Source organism: Ctenopharyngodon idella, chromosome 12 (genome assembly GCF_019924925.1).
Source record: "Ctenopharyngodon idella isolate HZGC_01 chromosome 12, HZGC01, whole genome shotgun sequence".
Taxonomy (NCBI): domain Eukaryota; kingdom Metazoa; phylum Chordata; class Actinopteri; order Cypriniformes; family Xenocyprididae; genus Ctenopharyngodon; species Ctenopharyngodon idella.
Window position 1 is genome coordinate 27,918,345 of NC_067231.1, and position 21,400 is coordinate 27,939,744.

Below are 21,400 nucleotides of genomic sequence, written 5' to 3' on the forward strand. Positions count from 1 at the left end.
TGGCTATTATTAAACCTCTTATTACAAAACCACAATTTGATCGTAGAGAATTAGTCAATTACAGGCTGATCTCGAATCTACCTTTTCTGTCAAAAATACTAGGAAAGGCAGTAACATCACAAGTATGTTAATTTTTTTTTTTTTAGAAAGAAATGGTATCTGTGAGGATTTCCAGTCAGGATTTAAGACCGTACCATAGTACTGAGACTGAGTTACAAATGATTTGCTCTCATCATTAGATCGTGGTTGCATCTATTTATTAGTGTTACTGGATCTTAGTGCTGCATGACTATCGACCACAACATTCTCTTTAATAGACTCGAAAATTATGTTGGCATTAGTGGAATTGCATTGGCATGGTTCAAATCATACTTATCTGACCTGTTATCAGTTTGTAGCAGAAAGATGTCATACCGATCACAAGTTCAGTGTGGAGTACCGCAAGGCTCAGGACTAGGACCGTTGCCATCACAAGTTCAGTGTGGAGTACCGCAAGGCTCAGTACAAGGACCATTGCTTTTCACTCTGTACATGCTACCCTTGGGAGATATCATTAGGAAGCATGGCGTTAGTTTTCACTGTTACGTTGATGATACTCAGCTCTGTATTTCTTCACGCCCTGAAGAAGCTTACCAATTCTTACCAATTCACTTTTGAGGCTGGTAAATCCACCAATGGCCTACTTATAGTCACTGTACATTAAATTGTGTGTATGGTTCATCTACTGAAACATTCTCTGATTAAACTAAAAGAAAAGCACAATTCAGATGAGATTATCTGTGAGGTGGACCAGCTAAGACAAACCTGCCTGCAATCTCTCCAGAATATCCTGCATTAATGAGACAGGAGCCAAACACGGATAAAACTAATTAACCTTGTCTTTTAATAGTGTCTTCTCTAAATGCCACACAAGAACAACCCCTGGTGGAGAGCAAGTGACCATCATGACCAGAGCATCGTCCTCCCAGCATCACCTCACAGAGCTTCGCTATCACTCTTAAACTCTCCTAATGAACCGGTTGGATTGTGGCCCATGGATCCCAGTAGAATGAAAGAAGAGATGACGAGAGGCAGAAGAGGAAGGGTTAATGTTGGACATTTATCATCATGTCAGCACAGCCAATCAAAGGCACATTTTTAATGAGCTCAGAGAACTCTGGGAGATAATGAGCGCCACTGTCACTCCGCAAATAAAGGGCCGGTGTCTTATGCATCGTTGCTTTATGAAACATGCAACGCAAGGCAAGTGTGCAGGGCATTCTCAGCCCTGAGTGCTATAGTAGACGTCAGCATATAACTATACTTCTACAATCAGTTTGCACTTTGATGTCAATGACGGTCATGCAATAATTTAAAGAGAATTTTGCTGAGGAAGTTAAAGTTAGTTTGCTAATGGTGCACGGGACACACAAAATAAAATAACATTTCAACATTTACTCTACTGATCGCATCCCACACAAAGCATCCTGGGAACTAGAAACCCACAGTCAACTTTGTTAATGCAACAAACAATATTACATGTAGTCCAGCAATGAACCAGTAATGAAATAAATTAATAATATTAAATTATAAAAAATATAATTTCTGAGGGAAATTGAATTTCAGTGTTTGACTGGATCTTGAAAACTGGGCCATGACGATGATGATGATATTATTTATTTATGTCAATCAATATAAAATCAACAATATGGTTAAGTAAACAAAAAAAAAAAAAAAAAAAAGTAAAAGTAAAAAGTAAAAATGTTTAAAAATATGTTAATTCAGAGGCTGAGATTTATTTTATTTTTTATTTATTTTTTTTTTTTTTTTACCTAAAACTTTCATAAAAAGCTGAAGTCGCAGAACACACACACAATCCCAAACAACAGGACAAAAGCATTAGTGGCAACAAAATCTCTTGCGGAAAAGCCCTCAGACATTTCAAGAGCCTTTTAAAAAGCCAAAGGATGAACCACTTGTGAACAGAATCCCTGATCAATATTTCATATTTATGAGCTGGTTCACCATGAAAATAAAGTTAGAGCATTTCTTCTCTTTTAAAACTTGATGAACATCAGCTATGAAAGCTGGTATAAACAGCAGTTTCAGAAACAGCACATTTCTCAGTGCTGCAGCTCTGTTCAATTGTGCACATGATGAGGTAAAACACTTTCTGATGCGCTCAAAGCCCTGAGTCATCAGCTATTGTTGTTCAGAGCACAACGTGTTTAATCAAAGTTGGAACAGTTCAGGCCGGCACACAATGAAACAATAACAGAATCAATCTACGAATAGATCCATCTAGTTATTTTTTAAAAAGCATAGTCACCCAACACATAGGTCATTGCAAACCTTACTAACCACAACTATCAACCACCATAAAAGCATCACAAAGTTGTTCATAAGACTTCAGAAAACGTAATAAAATGCAATATAGCGCACTAAGCAAATGTAAGTTGTTATTCACTGAAAGAAATCACAATTTAAAGAGATAGTTCACCCAAAAATGAAAATTCTGTCATTATTTACTCACTCTCATGTCATTCAAAACCCGTAAGACTTTCATTCATCTTTGGAAGTAAAAATGAAGATATTTTTAATAAAATCTGAGAGATTTCTGTCCCTCACCCCCAAAAATACATATATAACATTATATTAACGTTAAAATAAATACAATATGAAAAGAAATGAAGAAATAAAATACAGTAAGAAAATAAATATATTACTTAAAATAAGTAGGCTAAATAAAAGTAAATAAAGACTAACTAATATAAAATATGTAAATGAATGAATAAGTGAATAGGTTAATTGTAATATTTTATCAAGAAAAGTCCTACTCAAAATAAAACTAGTGTGACAACGTGTCATATGTTAATCAGGATGACGTTTAGGTAAGAACAATAGTTCTGTTGGGCAGTTAGTAAAAGACGTCATGTAGGTCTGCTGTATCTACACCACAATAGACTGATTCATGTAACAGCAATGACAGGATGAGTCTTAAACCAACCACACAAAACACACACTCTCTCAACAAATCTCAATAAAACAGCACATCCCTGTTTGCTTTGTCTCTCACAGGTACATCTGTGCTGTAAGCAGGAGGACTGGATGGTTTCAGAAGCCGACAGAAGAGTCATTAATCTCTGTCAGTCGTGAAGACACGAGCATACTGGATTTTTAAAGCCATGTCATCATTGACATTTACTAGCATGTCGCTCTCTGACAGGCCCAAAGCTGGAGGGTGTTTGATAGAGGATGCTATCAAGGGTCCCCGGGGCCCAGAAACAGCCTCAATGTTTTGAGTGCGCAACATTACGTATAAATAACAAAAGAGACAATGACCGACCAAGTCCTTCGTTAGTGTATCACTCAGAAATTTCAGTCATCATTTACCCACCCTTATGTCGTTCAGTTACTTTATTCACAAGAGGAAATGTTAATCAAAATGTTCATGCTGCTCTTCATCCATACAATGAAATGAAAGAAAGTGCTGCTGATAGCTAGAGCTGCACGATTAATTGTTAAAAAAATGACGATCTCGATTCAAACACCCACGCAATCTTATTCCTAAACGACCACGATTCTGCTACGTCTATTAATCATTAGACAAGTACAATCAAACATTCAAATCTGCATTTCTGTGTTACAATAATTCATATCACATAATAGTTTATAGTTCAGATATAAACACTGATGTCTACGGTTGAGATCAAAAGAGAGCAAATCACCTTTTGAAAGTAATGTGAGGCTTCAAATAACGATTGTATTAATTGCATTGTTACACCAGTAGGTGGCGACAAGTGACTGTTAAAATATGTATTTGTCATTGAATCATTCATTCAAGAGATTTGTTTAAAAAAAACGGAATCACCCAGTAATGAAGCAAGTGAAGTCTTTGAATGAGTCATTGAATCATTCATTCAAATCGATTAAAAAATTCAAATTAATTAAATATTTATAAATAGACTGCATATAACAGCAATTAACATTTTTTCAGAACCTCTAGTAAATTACATGTTATTTTGTTTAGCTGTCTGTTCAGAATCATGGGAGAATCGTTATCGGTTTTAAATTTAAAAAAAAATCGTGATTCTCAATTTATCCAGAATCGTGCAGGTTCTTCTGTGTCTCTGTTCATGACTGTTTTTCCATTGACTTCAAACATTTAGCTTATTATAGAAAATAAAATAAAATGAAGAGGCAAGGACACTATAAATTGATCAAAAGTGACAGTGAAGACATTTATAATGTTTAAAAAAAAAGATTTCCATTTCAAATAAATGCTGTTCTTTTGACCTTTATATTCATCAAAGAATCCTGAAATAAACTGCATCATGGTTTCCCATAAAAATATTAAGCAGCACAACTGTTTTCAACATTGATAATAATAATAATAATAATAATAATTTGTTAATGTTCCTTGAGCAGAAAATCAGCATATCAGAATGATTTCTGAAGGATCATGTGACACTGAAGACTGAAGTAATGGAACAAAGGAACAGGAACAAATTACATTTTTAAAATATATTCAAATAGAAAACATTGTTTTAAATTGTAATAATATTTCACAATAATAATGTTCTTACTGTATTTAATCAAATAAATGAAACCTTGGTGAGCAGAAGAAACTTATTTCAAAAACATTAAAAACATACCCACAAACCGCCTGTGTAAAAGCAGTAAAAACAAAGCTCATTTTCTCCTAAATGATTTTAAAAACACTTAATGTTCAATTCAACTACACAAAACAAATCTGTTCAACCCAAAGACATCTGTTCTCGATGTGCCAGTTTACGGATTCAGAGATTGCTTCACACTTTAAAAGAACCAAACTCAGTCTCACTGCTGAAAGTCTCCAGGAAATTTGCACTTTTGTGTTTGACCTAACGGTCTGATATGGTTTTCTCTTTAATTCTGCTCAATCTGGTTTCCAAAGAGGCTGGACTGGATCCAAACAAAGACCACAGAGTCATCTCAGCTTTATGGGATAGTGTGTGTTAAATATGCCACAGAGATGATGTCCATATCTGCCCATCTGTCACAATGCTGGGCTGTATGAATGGGGCAAGACCAGCCTTCTTAACCGAACGAAAGATTGTGTGTGTATATGTGTGTCCTGCAGGGTAATGACCCTTTATTTCACAGTCAATAGCACAGCATCAACCATCTGTCCAGAGGAGAGACTAAGATCAGACACCAGCAGGACAACTGAGGCACAATCAATGAGCGAGCGAGCGAGCACACACACACACACACACACACACTAATGCCACAGGTTAATGTGCGTTTATGAACGCCATCATGGGTACATTACAGCTGTGTAACTTTCAGCTATTATTGCAAATTATATGCGATAACAATTATTGCCAATATACAATTATATAACACAATTAATGTTTGCTGACAAATATATTATTTTCTCACTTTTATATACATATATATATATATATATATATATTAGTTTACATTAATTAAAAATGTAGTGAGAAAACAGTATTTTTCTCAACAAAATTAAGCTAAAATTCAATGCAAAAGTCTACAACAACAAAATTAAGCCACAAAACAGCAGAAATAACTGAATTTTTGTAATACTTTGTTTTGTTTGTTAATTTTGTGCTTGTGTCGCCAAAGGCCACTGGTAATTTGCTCCCATGAGATTGAGAAACTTAAAGAATAGGGATGCATTACACATTTTATTAGATCACCATAAATGTATTAAAAAGACTTTTAATGGGAAGGTTTTTATATTAGAGTAATATTCCTTCACCCTTAAACCCTGAACGTTTCCCTCTGAGAAATCCAGTTATCACATCTTCTCAGACCAAAGCTCATAATATCACATAACTCGACTCCCTAATCCCCAGATTATTCAAAATTCATGTTGAAAATCTATTAAGAATTACTCAAAGTCTCTAAGGGAGACTAATCTACAGTGCCTTACTGCAAACTGAGAAACACAACTCTAAAGAGCGATTACATTACACACACTGTCCAGAAACATGTGTTTATATATGATAACACACATCCTCAATATACCCAAGACCTGGATTGAGGACATTCACGCAGGTTTGGTTTGAAATCTGCAAGCGGTTGGCAAATATACTTACTTACTTCTGACTTGCAAGACTCTTTCAAATGAATGGACAAGTTTAGACCTTTATACAAGATACTGAAGAAAGAGGATACATGAAACAGATCTAATAATCATAGGATAGACACATTAAGTGTTTCACTCAATATTGTACTGCACTTATACACAAATAAATGGAGTTGAAGTTATTAAACCAGACACTTTTCACTTGGTGCAGCGTCTTAAACATATAAACTACAAGATAAACGTCAATATAAACTATCACAGATGACATAACATGAAAGAGATTTGGGTGTACATTGTGTATTTCTGTACTGCTTACAAAAACAAGACTTAAAATAGAGTGTGTTTGAGGAGTTAGATATCTTTGTATGAATGAGTGTGTGTGCATTTTGAATAGCATTTGCGGAAATTTTCTTCAAGGACATGTGACACCACAGGATATTTCCTGCCCAACACAATACTAATACAAATGTTGAGGAAGCTTTCAAAATGTACCATAATCGATCCCAAATATAGTTAAAACAAACAACTGGAAAAAGTAGTTAGCTAAACTACATGATACTAACAAAAAGCTGTTATCGTCACAAACTATTATAAGAAAGCAGCATCTTTTAATGAAATGCCAATAAACACAAAAACATATGAATGATAGTTAAATCAAATAAGTTATTATTTTGCACAAAAAACAATGAACTTAATTTGCACAGCAGCACCAATTACTTTTAAATTTGGATTATAAAACTATAAAAACACCTAGTTAATAGAACTAAACTGATAATGTACTGATAAAGCTATATTTAATTAACAAGACTCCATGCAGAGACTGTCTTGGAATAATATTGTTTTTTAATATTGTCTATTATTGTTTTGATCGGTTTTGAACTAATTCACTGAAATGAATCCTGCACACACAGCATCTGATTATTGATGCATCTTGATCAGTTTTACATCTGTGCACAAAACATGACAAAAACATTGACAAGTTAGCAGAATAACTACTATTTTTAGCTAGTTACTTCCCGCTAACACAGGACGCTTGTTAATCTCTTATTTTATCTTTATTCACAACTTCAGGTTCACAGCTGTCTATTTCTAAAGCACGTTCAGTGGCCTTTCCCATGGCATGAGGCTCATTATCAGTCCTGCTCAGAGACGTTTATTTGCTAATGTCCTTCACTTAAGAAACAACAAAAGACAAAAAGGACAAGGTGATGCTGAACTAATCAGGCTGTAAAGGGACACACAGAGATTCATAAGAGCAACAAATTCAACAGCAGATGAGCCTTTATTTACAGTTTGTATGCCAGGAGTTTTATTTTTATTACAATGCAAAGCAATAAAAAAAAATTCAGCACACTTTACTTTGATTTGTAACAAAGTTTGTGTTGATGTACACTCTAAGGGTGCATTCACACTTGTCATGTTTGGTTCGATTAAAACGAACCCTGGTGCAATTGCTCTGTTAGTGCTGTTCATTTGAACGCGTGAACGCTGCCATCCGAACCCTGGTGCGCACCAAACAAGATGGGTCTCGGACCAAACGAACGCACCCTAAAAAGTAATTCAGGGGACCTGTTACCACAACCTAAATGCATGGTTGCAAGTTAAAAATTATAATTTACTGTTTTCATTAAACCTTTTAAGTTGCAAACATTATTTTTTTTTAGTTCTGTTGACATAATAAATGTTGATCACTACATCAACTTAATATAGTCTGTAATTTAAACTCAAATTTCTGCGTTAATTTTAGTCTTTTTTTTTTTTTTTAAATTAAGTTGTAGTAATGTAATGAAATTGTCTTGATAACTTCGTAAATTAGGCAGTGGATTTCTAGTTCCCAGCATGCTTTTCATAGGACTAGATAAAATAACACTTAAGGAGAATAAATGTTGACATTATGTGTTTTCTAGTGAAGGGAAAGACCTGTTTGTGTTTAATGTTGTGATGTTTGACATTTAAAAGAATGTGTAATGTTGAAGTTTTTGTGGTCACCATTGTGTGATACATGAAGGTGTAAACTATTGACTGTAAGCAATGACTGCACTAATGCCGATGACAAGTAATATCTTACTTGTTCATTAATTATACATGTTAAATAAGTTATGTTAGCATGTGCTGTGATAGCTGTTGATTTGAAATGAAGTAGATAAGATTAATTGGTTCCAGGGCTACAACTTTTTTTTTTTTTTTTTTTTTTTTTCCCTTCTAGTAATCAACTTAAAAATTTGTGTTTATGCTACAAATTATTAAGTTCTTCTAACTCAATGTAGCTTGTTGGTGGAATGTAAATTCACTGTAAGTTTTCATAACTCAAAAAAATTGATGACAATTTTTTTGAGTTGAGCCAACACATTACTTTTTTAGAGTGTAAGATGATAGTCTTCACATCAATGCTCACCAAACTTCAATATTCAGGGCTCAACGGTAAGGGCCAGTGGTTCAAATTTTTACATGCCCCGCCAAAATTTTCACTTGCCCCACAACAAAAAAATTAATAAAGTAAAAGAAAAGAAAATGGGCCTATAAAAAAGCCTACTTATTGTTTTTGTTGTTTTTGATACATGTAACCTTAATAAATAGGGTTATGACACCAAAAGCTACTAGATTAACTCACTTAAATTTTAAATATTGTTAGACAAATAAACAAGTAATAAAATGGTAACAAATAATCAAATTATGAGTAATAGCAAAAATAAATACAACAGAACAAACATATAAATGAAATAAGTGCTTTTTTCAAGTTTTTCATGTAGTTTTGTTTAAACAGGAGATTTTCAGGTACAGAAATTGTAATCTAATGTATAGCTAACTATATAACTATAGATTAAATATTAAATAAAGATTTATTAAAGTTAATCAGCAGTTACAGATGCATTAATGCTTTGAAATGTTGAAAATATAAAACGTTAAATACTGTTATCTGAAGTTATTTTAAAAATGAAAAGACACTTTAAACATGAAATTAAACCCGCCAGTAGGTGGCAGCAAGTCCCTGTTAATGAGCGAGTCATTGAGATTCAACTGATTCATTCAAACGGCTGATTCACTCAGGAAGTGTTGCTCAGAGACGCAAAACAATTCTATGTGGACTTTGGAACTATTTTCGTAGGCAAAATAGAGCGAAACAGGCGATTTGGTGTCTAAAATGTAAGTCACTTGATATTAAGTTCTTGTTCATTAAACTGTACGTTGTATAAAATCATTATCACTTTTGTAATCGTGCTGATATTTGGAGAAAAACGGCGCTCTTTGTTTAATATTGGTTTACTATATTAAATTATATAAAATATGAAAGATATACAGGGTCATTTTTGCCCCTTACCTTGAATTCTGATGCATTCTAAATTTTAATAGACTAAATCACGCGGTGAAAGCATACACTCTAAATATGCACGCGCACTAGTCTAACCTACTAGACTACGTCACATAGTGCATGCGTGCACCCTATGGCGTGCACTCAATGGGTGTTTTTATATTTGGTTTTTGTAAAGTGAGCGACATACTCGATAATTTCAGATCGCTAAATCAGCAATTACGATATCATAGACGATATATAATCGCACACCCTACAGCACTGGCCCGATCGGGCAAGTGACAGTTCCGTCTACTGTCCTGAGCGTCGTTCACACTGGACCCGGGCCATCGGGCAGTCCTTATTGTCGAGCCTTGATATTTAATACTAACTGGACTTCTATGAAAATTAAATACTACCATATGAACAGTGCAAATGACCTTTGGTAAACATCCCATCCTGATTTGATTTATAGATAAATTACAAAATTAAATGTAAAAATAAAAAGCCAAATTCAGTGTTAAAAACAGTTAATTATTCAATACACTGCATGTGCAATGTCACACAGCGCGATGCTGTACACGTAGTATCAGTATACAGTGGTCAGGTTTGACGCAAACTGTAGTGCCCAAAATTACACTGTATCCAATATCGCTGACACATCTTGTAAACTCTGAGTGGTGTGAAAGGTTTTAAAGTTTAAAAAAAGTCAAGTCACGCAATCGTGTCGTGATGATTGATCAGTGTCGTCACTGTCCATGAGAACTCGCTCTCTCGCCCTCACCAGAACCGCTCCTCTCTCGCCCTCACCAGAGTCTTTCTGACACTTCTCATCTGACAGGGTCCAAACACAGAGCAGACTGTGGTTGAGGTTAATCAGGAGCACACTGGAGATAATGAGAGATTATACGCTTGTGTGTGTGAGTACAAACAGAACTATTGTCTTCAGTCAAGCTGCAGTTCTCACTGGCGGCTTTACTGAAGCCAAAGGAAGTGGCATTTCCTTATTTGGGGAGCCAAAGTGTTTGGTAGAGCAATCCTGTCCGCCACTGCAGAAACCGCCAGAATACCGAAGCAAACAACACTGTCTACAGTCAGAAAGAGAGTGATAACAGCACAGAGATAAGTGGCAGTTTGTAAGGACTCAACGCAACCAGTCATTTTAGCTCTCATGCTCTTCAGTACAGTATGGTTTATATTCAGGGATGTTTGCAAAGGCAAGTGTCACGATTACAATCATGCTCATACTTAAAGGTGCAATGTGTAAATTTTAGCAGCATCTAGCAGTGAGATTGCGAACTGCAACCAACGGCAGCTCAGCCCTCCCTTTCACATGATTTGAGAAGCTACGGTGGCCGTCTGGCCGACACAAGTCAAAGATGTCGTTGTCTGAGACAGCAGAGAGTACGTTAGCCAGTCAAGCAATGAGGTTTCTTCTTACTTCTAACAAAGAACGGTCTCTGCTTCTAATAAACCAGACGACTACTACTACTACTACTACCTCTTTGTGCGTATTCAACATAGTAATGATGCAGGCTGTCTCTAAAAACTCGAACGATTTAGAAGAACAACAACAACAACATGTAGAGCAGTTTGTCCGTTTAGGACTGCTGTAGAAACATGCTGCCGCAAAATGGCGACTTGACATGGAGGGGGGGCCCGCGGTGTATGAGATAAAAATGGCTCATTCCAAGGTAATAAAAACATAACGGTTCATTACGTAAGGTCTTTATACACCACTGAAAATACAGTTATGTATATTATATTGCATTTCTGTCAATAGATCCTCCCAAATTTTACACATTGCACCTTTAAAGTCAGCATGAAACGGAAGTTGCGATATTCTTTTCTTCTCTGTTGTGACGAATATCTGAGTGAAACGGCTTCTCAAACTAGAAAAAAGTAGGTGGGACTTGATTTTGTACAATGGTAATTGATTTGATGGTTGTGGTTTGCTGTTGGTGGATCTCATGTGAGAGAAGGACTGCAAGCAGCAATTATTGGATTTCAAGTGCTTTAAGGCCTTTAAGCACATGTGTAAAAAAAAGTGCACCTGTAACTAACTAACTAACTGAATCATAGATGGAAAAGACCATTTACAGCCAATACAGGCAATTTACCATAGGAAATATATGCTTTTTAAAGCTTTTTAACAGTTATCGAGATTGAGCCAAAAAAGTAGGACGTAGTTCGTCAAAGTTGGTTATTGAAATTATTTAACCAACGATTCAATGGACAGCGGCGGTCCTAGAGGTAATATGTGGAGAAAAAAAACAACAAAAAAAACATGCAATACACAATCCTTTACGCACATGAAAAACGCAAAGGCGCCCCCCGGTGGCCGATTTCCATTCGAATGTCTCACAGGCCTCTAGGGCTGTGAGTCAAACTAGCCCAGCGAGTTTCATTCTAATCACACTCCGTTAACCGTGTCTGATAGCTGCTCAAAAAATTCATTGGCCGATGGCGGACATGTTCTGTGAGATAAGTGCATGTCCTCATAGGCAATCATGGCACCTTGGTCAAAGACACCGCATGCCAATTTTCAAGTCAATCAGACTAACGGTGAAGTAGTTATAGCCATTTTCATGGGTTTTTTTCCTGTTATAGCACCACTAAGTGGCTAGTCGCTAGGACTAGGTCACAAAAGTAGGCTTTTCAAAAAAAATCCAAAATACCAGAGGCCTGTCCGTCTTGAGCCAAGGATTCAACACTTGAGCCTATGCCTAATGGTTTAGGAGTAATGAGTAATGAGTGATTTTGTACTTTTCACTGCTGTAGCGCCCCCTTCAGGCCGATCAGGGCAAGCCTTGGTGATGTTGTAGACGTTGTGAGTACTACCAGCCCTCAAAGTTTCAAGTCTCTACAACTTACGGTTTGGTCTGCCTGATCACTTTTAGGGGAGAATGCTCATCCTTGGAAACTTTAACAATTACAATAGGGTTTCAGCGCTACGTGCTTGAACCCCTAATGATCATGTGAACAGATACATCATTTATAATAAATACAGCAAGATTCCATGGGGAAAAAAAGAAGAAGAATTGTCCATTTTGATTTCATGGGGAGTCTAAAAGTGGTTGAAATTGCTTGCAACTACCCAAAACATTTAGATCTTAAGATAAATTTGTCACAAAGAGCACAAAGCAACCAAGCAGCATGTTTTTCTAACTGTACAAAAACTACACACCAATTTCCTAGCAACCACTGAAAACAGATGTGTGACTGCATAGCAACCACATAGCAACCACCCACAGCAGCTCTGTGAAACGACTTAGAATATCAATTCACTAAAACACTATGAACAGCATAGTAACAGCATAGCAATGCCCTGGCAACCACCTAGGGCTGCATGATTAATAGAAATAAAACCGAAATCGCATTATGTGATTGCAAAGGCTGTGATTTAATTAAATAAATATATGAGCTGCGTGTTTCAAAGTGAAGTGTGGTGCGGTTCTATGACGATCCTCATGATCTGTTTTCAGTGTCTCTTAGCAGCTTGATTCACGGTAAATGCTGCCAACTAATGTTGGCAACCAAAGTTACCACAAAAAAATGCCAAAAACCCTTGGAACACCTTAATGACTGCATAGTAACCACTCAGTATACACTATTAAAGTTTTGCACATTAAAAAAACTTCTTTGGCTAATCTCTTGTTTCTTTGAGCTCGATTGATTTAGCCTTGTCAGTATGAAAAAGCACATGCTGGCTCTACAGTGCCACAGTAATATAAATCATTCATACAGCAAGAAAAATCTTTCAGCTGTTATTTAGCTGAAGTCTCAAAGGATCAACAAACAGTAAGAAGGGGAAAATAAGTCTTTCAACCTCCTTTCCACACTCAAAAAAAACTGCTCTCATCCATGTGTTATGGCACATTAATGGTGCTGTGTTTACAACACAACACTTCAGCTTTAATCAAAAGGGGTTAGAATGACGTAACATGACAGAAGTGAAGGACAGGAGAACAGCGGCGTCTCCCTTCGGCTCGGCACATTTCATATGCATACAATAAGCACAGTCAGACTCCAAACACTCGTTTGATCGTGACTGCAAATATGGGGTAACCGATATGACATTTGCATGCTTCTGTCTTCAAGATTGTTATGTGAAAATGAGTGGCATAAAGCATAAATCTACAAATGTGAGAATGTCATCACCAATCAAACAATATGTTATTGTGCTGGATGACAGATCTGAAGTTATGACAAAGAAAGAAGGAAAAAGAACTAACAATGAACAAAAGAAAGAAAAGCTTAAGGGTGAAACGCACAAAAATAACACAAAATTACATTTTGGAAAAGACAATGCGTTTGCTATGCTAGAGCTGCATGATTAACCGTTAAAGAAAAAAAAAAAAAAAAAAAAAACCCCTTGCAATCTTATTCCTACTTCCTAAATGACAACGATTCGCCTGTGTCTATTAAACCTTTGACCAAAATCACACCAGAACATTCAAATCTGTGTTGCTGCTGCCACAAATTCAGAGACAGCAGTTGTCAAGTATTAGTATGAAACAGCTTCACAAACAGTCTTTTCAACCACACAGTATCATTATTTCTGTCTTACAATAATTCAATTTACCACAGAAGTAATAGGATAAAAGTTTATAGTTCAGATATAAACACTGATGTCTATGGTAAAATCTATAGTCTATCACCTTTTGAAATTAACTTGATGCTTCAAATAAAGATTGCATTGTTACACCAGTAGGTGGCGACAAGTGACTGTTAAAAATGTATTCGTCATTGAATCATACATTCAAGAGATTTGTTCAAAAACGCTGATTCGTCCAGTAATGAAACAAGTGTGCTGCATCCGAAAACGTGCAGCTGACTTGTTGTCTCGCTGCCTTGTCAGTCAATGACGTTTGCATACGAAGGTACCTCACGAAACTGATTTCAGACTGACTTCTGGTTTAGTGATCTACAAAAAAAAAAAAAATAGAGCTTTGGTGATAACTGAGCATATATTTAATTACTAAGTAGTGGAAAACGTTGGTCAAAGACATACATTTACACACAAACTGCAACGTTCAGATGCAATCTTTATTTTTTAGCCCAACTGTCATAGAATGGAAAGCACAGAATTGTGGGATATCAAAGGCAGTGAAGGATACATCTATGCTGCCTTCAAAAATCGATCAGATGATGGTATCTCAGGAGACAGGAAGTGAAGCTAAAATTGGATCATTCATTCAATTAGATCTTTAAAAAAAATAATAAATTCAAATGATTTTTTTTTTTTTTAAATAGACTGCATGCAGCAATTAACATTTAGTCAGAACCTCCAGTAAATTACATGTTAATTGTTTAGTTGTCGAATCAGAATCGTGGTAGAATAGTGATATCTATTTTAAACAAAAAAAGTTATTCTCAATTTATCCAGAATCTTGCAGCTTTTATGCAGTTTCAAAGGAGCTCTAAATGAATTAGCACACTGATATGTGGTTGCTAGAATGTTCTGGGTGCTTGTTTACTAGTCCAAGTATCTGATATTTTGGTCTCTCTTTTAATGACAGAATCACATTAAACTATTATTAAGAATTTTTAAAAGGGGAAAAAATTAAGTTTATTTAAAAAATGAATGTAAACATAGCGTGTTAAACAACTGAACATTACTACTGTTCAAAAAAAAAGATGGCCAACTGTCGCTGTTGAAATGGCCTGTGGGTGACTGAGACATCTCGTCTTTTGGTGTGCCGTACAAATATTCCAAGCATGTCTGTGGAATGCCAGAATATTTATAGGATGCAGGAAGTTGAGCTGAGCCTCTCCAGTTCAGAGACGACCTTTCAAAAGACAAATCACAAAAACACTGAAAAACTGAATTTCAGCATGTGCCAGACTTCTTATGGAAGTGCAGAGCTGGCACCTTTTCCAAGATGACTTCCGAAACTGGATGCGATTCCAAATGGCTGGTTCTTGTTAAAGCTCTCAACCAATGTTTACTTCCCACCTTTAATCAGAAAGGTATGTAATCATCCAAATTAGTGCAAGCATTAATTCATTGGCAAGCACATCTTAAAGAAATGCTTCAGATATGCAAAAGATGCCAGACAACTCAAACCTGAGGAATGGAAGTGATTGTGAATTACCATCACATGTATCAGGTTACTGCAATGACTAACCAAATAAGACAAGGAAACAGGATGATTCAAGCATTAAACAAATTATGAAAACGTGGAATATCAGTCACGTGGACAAATCTATCTGGGCAAAATAATGAATTTCAAGACAGACTTAAAATGATTTTACAAATTATCACCACAATTAATTATGGTTATTACAATAATTTTAATGTGATTTTAATTTGGCCATTACGTTTTTTATTAAAGTTTCAAGCATTTAACCATTATTATGTTTTCATAGTCTCTGATTGAAGCAAAAATGCTTAGAGTTTCAATTACTTAAACCGATTCAAAACTTAGATTCAACTATTTAAACACTCACATTGTCTCTTTAAAATAAGAATTTCTTACATATTAAATAGTAATATTAATAAAAATAAATAAATGTAAATATTGTAGAACATAAGTATGTATTGTTATACTGATACATATAAAAACATGATTCTCCAGTGAGCTTATTTAGCGAAACGCATGCCTTGATTATTTGTAACTAGATTTTGCTATATTTTGGTTACAACAGCTGTTTGGTTGAAACTGTTGTTCCTCTCATTAGGAAAAAAAAGGCATTGAACGATAAACATTCATTCATGTTTATTAAGTATGTATACATGCATATCTGAGAAGCATGCCTGTGCACAATAAGTAATTTTTTAATGGACAACACATTTTATTGTTCATGCATCAACACAATTCCTTCTCCCTCTCTTCCTTCATCCCTCCCCATCTTTCTGCAGAGAAACTTCACTTCTATTCTTCTCAAGGCCTGCATGAATGGAACAAACTACACACACAAAGCCTATTAAAGCTGCTTTGGAAACTCTTTAGGGACGGCAGCGAGTAAGCAGCACACCTCTCTCAGAGATCACTTCCTCAAATACCACAGGACTTACTCATGCAGAGACGGAGGTGTGCTGAGAATCCAAAAAAAAGAGGATGTGAAATTAACCCTTTACTGTCAAAACCATAAATTGACAGATCTGAACAACCATGCTTATGTTTTAAACATGCAGAACTATGCTGAAAAATGACAGTCTTAGATATCAATGTAAGTTAACTTTAGCCAATGCATTTTGATTGTAGACAGTTCAGTTTGAAGAACAAACCCAACACTCTCTCGGTTTAATCATCTCCCCTTCATCACAGTCTCCATTTCAGTTTAAGTTATTTGATTCAACATCAGTGAAAACCACACAGCTGATCACAGAGTATGAGTTATGACTGAGTTTAGGGATCTTTCTGATGGAATCTTTGATCCAGACATTCAGGATAAAGGCACGAACGGAGGATCATTATCAGCCTAATAAGAAAATCTGGCCAATATATTACAGCGCATAAATAATGGATTATTTCGCAATGGAATGCGGCCCGGGACAAGTTTTGAATTGCAGACCTCTAAATCAGGACACACCCAAAACTCTCTAAATCACACGACTCAAACCCCCAAAGCCCCCTTGTCACATGACTCTCAGACTCTGTTTACAGCTGGAATTAAAGGTGCGTTCCCACCATGTCCTAATTACTGTAAAGTTACTGTAAAGTACTGTAAAGGTGACACTATTTACACATGTTATTATTAACATGAATCTCAAATGTGTCTCCTCTAAGACTTGGGATCGGATTTTGAGAGATTTTTTGGATGCCTCACTCGCTACATTAGTTTATAACTGAATAATTCATTTATATACAGCAAAGATGTTACACAAATTCTTGTAATCCTAAATTGGATATTCATACCAAGGGGAAAAATAAGGGAAAACACACAAAGCAATCTGTAAATTTAAAATTTCACCAACACATTATGGTGTAGCCTATATCAAGGAACGATAATAAGGTATAATAAGTTAGGGATGCACCGATATGAAAATTTTGGCCGATATCGATAACCGATAATTCTTTATATTTGAAAGCCGATAACCGATATACTGGCCGATAAATCTAAATCCAAATTTTTATATAATTTTTGCGAGGCTGATTACAAAAACAAAAGTCTCACCATTAAAAGCCATGTCCCAGGCACACAATTATAATGTTCTCACTATAATTTTATGTAGCCTATATGACAGACTTGCGCTGCACATGTTGCACTTAACTGTATTTTCCTTTTTGAAATGACTCCAATCATATTTCAAGCCGATATATCGTGCATCCCTATAATAAGTCTAGGGATGTACGATATATCGACCACCATATCGGTATCGGCTGATATATGTTCATTTTTAATTTTATCGTTATCAGCCCAATAAGAAAATCTGGCCAATATATTACAGCGTATAAATAATGGATTATTTCCTTCAGCTGAGACACTTCAGATGTGCACTGTCCGCCATGATGGTTTTGAATTGCTTGAAATATGATTGGAGTCACTTCCCAAAGGAAAATACAGTTAAGTGCAACATGTGCAGCGCAAGTCTGTCATATAGGCTACATACAATTATAATGAGAACATTATAATTATGTGCTTGGGACATGGCTTTTAATGGTGAGACTTTTGTTTTTTTTTAATCAGCCTCTCAAAAATTACATAAAAATTCGGATTTAGATTTATCGGCCAATATCTCAGTTATCGGCTTTCAAATATAAAGAATTATCGGTTATCTGTATCAGCCAACATTTTCATATCGGTGCATCCCTAAATAAGTCCATAAATAAGGCAGTTAATAAATGCATAAATCAATCATTTGTGTGTATATATAACATGGAAGCAGTCAGAAATGGTGCCACTTTCAACAGTTAGTTTATCAAGGAAGCAGCTGACACAAATGTGCTTCAACATGTTCCTCTTTTACCTGCCATAGTGAGAAAAAGCTTCACCTCAGTCTAGTGCACTTGAGAATTTAAATTAAACCAATACAGAGGCTATTTAAACATTACAGAGTGAAATTCAACCACCCTCAGGGTAAAAATATGCACACATACAACAAAGACTAGACTTTTCTACACACCGCCTCATGCTCCTTTCAGCTCAGAGTGGAAGTCACTATAAAAGCACTGAGCAACACAAACAGGTAGAGAGACCACAATATTTCAAAAGAGTTGAATAACTCCTCTCCGCCTGCAAGCAGAACAGAAGTTTCTATCCGACATGAACACTGGAGATATTCTGAGTCTCCATCAAGGAGAACAGATAAATCCAGAATTATGGGCTAGACGGAGTTGGCTGCCAATAACAGATCCTACTGATCCAACATTTAATGCAAGCCATAAAGTTCTTCTCCAGTTGAGATGGGATTAAGATTCTATTATATCTTTAAATCATCCCTAAACTCTGAAAACATCCTTCTCAAGAACCTTCAAAGTGAACTTTTGGTATGTAAACTACTATTATGGCTGTTCAAGGAAACACTTCAGTTAGAAAAACACCAACAGTATCATTCGGCGCAAAATGTCATGACTAATAATGACATGTCAAGGCAGAGCTGTCAATCACAGCTAGAGGAATGAGACAACGCACAACGAATAGCATGTCAACAATCCAGTCTATCATTACATACAAGAAGGAAGAAACGCCTGGAAAATACAGTTCAACTTTCCTTTGCTGCTGATGTGTTTGGATAACATCTAGTTCTAAACATATTTGGACACATAAGGACCAGGGAAGTAGTAGTTTTCCTGACTTAAAATGTACAGCAAGTCACGAGAAAGCTCAGGAATTATGAAAGACATTTAGTTGTTTCAGATTTGTTGGTAATCAGTTGAAATCATGACACAAGTATACTGACACTGACCAAAGATGCTGACCAATCAGAATTAAGTTTTCTTGAGCGTTAAATGTGATATCTGCACAAAATTGCTATATAAAATTATAAATTCACAAAAATTCATTCTTTAAAACACCCAGATGAGAACAAATAAACATAGCCCATATAGTATAACGTATATAGTAGCCCAATAAAATGAGTTTGTTTACATCAGGCTTCCCACGCATTTCCATTACTTTTCCAGTAATTACGATACTGGACATGGATTTATAAAAGTACTTTAACAGAGATACGTATAAATACTCAATATCAGTGAGTAAGTATCCAATAAAATATTTCAGGCCATGTATATGGACTACAGAACTTTTGTGACTGAAAATCACAGTTTTTAAATATCCGTTACAGTGGGATCCCTGAAATCTCAAACAAAACAATCTGGCGAATGAAAGCAGCAGCAGCGGCTGTTAGAAAGCAGCGTGTTAAGAATCTTCCGCGGGAAAATACAACAAGCGCGAAAAGTTCTTAAAACATATCAGCGCGAAACAAAGTATCAACGTATTTGTTACAAAGTATCAGCGCGCGAGCAACAATGAGCAACAATGTATCCATGAACTCCATTCAGGCCGACGCGCAGGAAACACTGGAACTAGGCGCGTCTGTGTCAATCTCTCTCTTTCTCTCTCTCACACACACACACACACACACACACATCTCAAATATATAATAGCGCAGTGATTACACTGACCCACAATCATAAAAAACACTTCAGCTTTAAACATCATCAAAGAATCTAAACTAACCTGGAAATGTAGAAACTCACCATTTCTCCCAAAACTTTTGTAACAGGACTAAAGAAGTTCATGCAAGTTTCCTTCTTTACTCACCTACTCCATACTTCTCTTTCTTCGTGGGCACCCAGCGCGACATCCTCACTGATGAAGGTGTTGTGAGACGCCCGTGAGTGTTGTTGTCGCTATTCCAAATATGTATCCAGAGTTTTTCCACACACTTTTTCTTTTCTCTGTAGGAGTGGAAAGACTCATCTAGCCGCCATTTTCCACCATCACTGAACTCATGAACCGCGAGGGGGAGATATGAGAAACTTTCTGTCATGTGGGACACCAGCGTCACCGGACGACCGGACAGTCTCTCACAAAACAATTACCATGGTAGCTATAAATTCGTACAAAATACCAGAGTAAAGTAAAAGTAACAATACAACTAATATATATATATGTGTGCGTGTGTGTGTGTGTGTGTGTGTGTGTGTGTTTGTTTATTTGTGTTTTATAAATGTTTATTTAATTTAAATCCTCATAAAAATATTCATTATTACACACTCAAAAAATGCTGGGTTAAAAACAACTTAAGTTGGGTTGAAAATGAACAAACTCAGCGGTTGGGTTAAATGTTTGCCCAACTTACTGGGCAGTTTTATTTAACTCAACTATTGTTTAAAAATTACTATATGGCTGGCTTAAAATGAACCCAAAATAGGTTGGAAATTAAAAATCAGACATGTAATTACTAGAGGCAACACTAATAATCAAAAGGTGAACATTTATTAACAAGCAATTTAATATTTTAGTTTAGTTTATTGTTTAATTATTATTAATTAAACTTATTAATAAATGTTAATTTCCAACACAAGCAATACAGTAATTTTTAAACAATAGTTGAGTTAAATAAAAATACCCAGCAGGTTGGAAAAAACATTTAACCCAACTGCTGGGTCAAAACAACCTTTGTCAACATTTTCAACCCAACTTGGGCTGTTTTTAACCCAGCATTTTTTAGAGTGTATGTTTATTTAAAAATTAAAAGTGTAAAGATGTGAAATAAATAATTTCAGTATTGTTTTGTATGAAAATTATATACATTTTTACTCAAACAACTGTCTCTTACAGTAGTTGTGGCGCCATTTCCACCGTGACCAACAATTTTAGCGCTAATGATTTTTCAAAAGTTAAGTCAACTTTGTAGTGAGACAACCGCGTCACTGAAGAACATGACATCAAATATGTGACATAAATATGACTTGTGAAAGGAATATTTTTGTGCATCATTTCTAATCAATCTCTAGTATTGTCAAAAAATGTAAAAACTATGTGTGTATTTTATATACATAAAAATGCATCCTAAAAGTACTGAGCAACACAAAGTAATCTGATATTTTATTCCATGTCATTGTCACCATAAAACATTG

The 21,400-nt window shown here is 35.6% G+C and overlaps 1 protein-coding gene across 4 annotated transcripts in view; it reads right to left on the minus strand.

Moving 5' to 3' along the window:
• The window catches only part of dock1 (dedicator of cytokinesis 1), a 245,850-nt gene extending 225,540 nt beyond the window's left edge, over positions 1 to 20,310 (minus strand). For all 4 annotated transcript variants that reach the window (XM_051913758.1, XM_051913756.1, XM_051913757.1 and 1 more), the window contains exon 1: positions 20,079 to 20,310. In XM_051913758.1, the coding sequence (XP_051769718.1) occupies positions 20,079 to 20,307 (229 nt within the window). In that variant the 5' untranslated portion in view covers positions 20,308 to 20,310. The remainder of the gene's footprint in view (positions 1 to 20,078) is intronic.
• Positions 20,311 to 21,400: the final 1,090 nt, after the last annotated feature.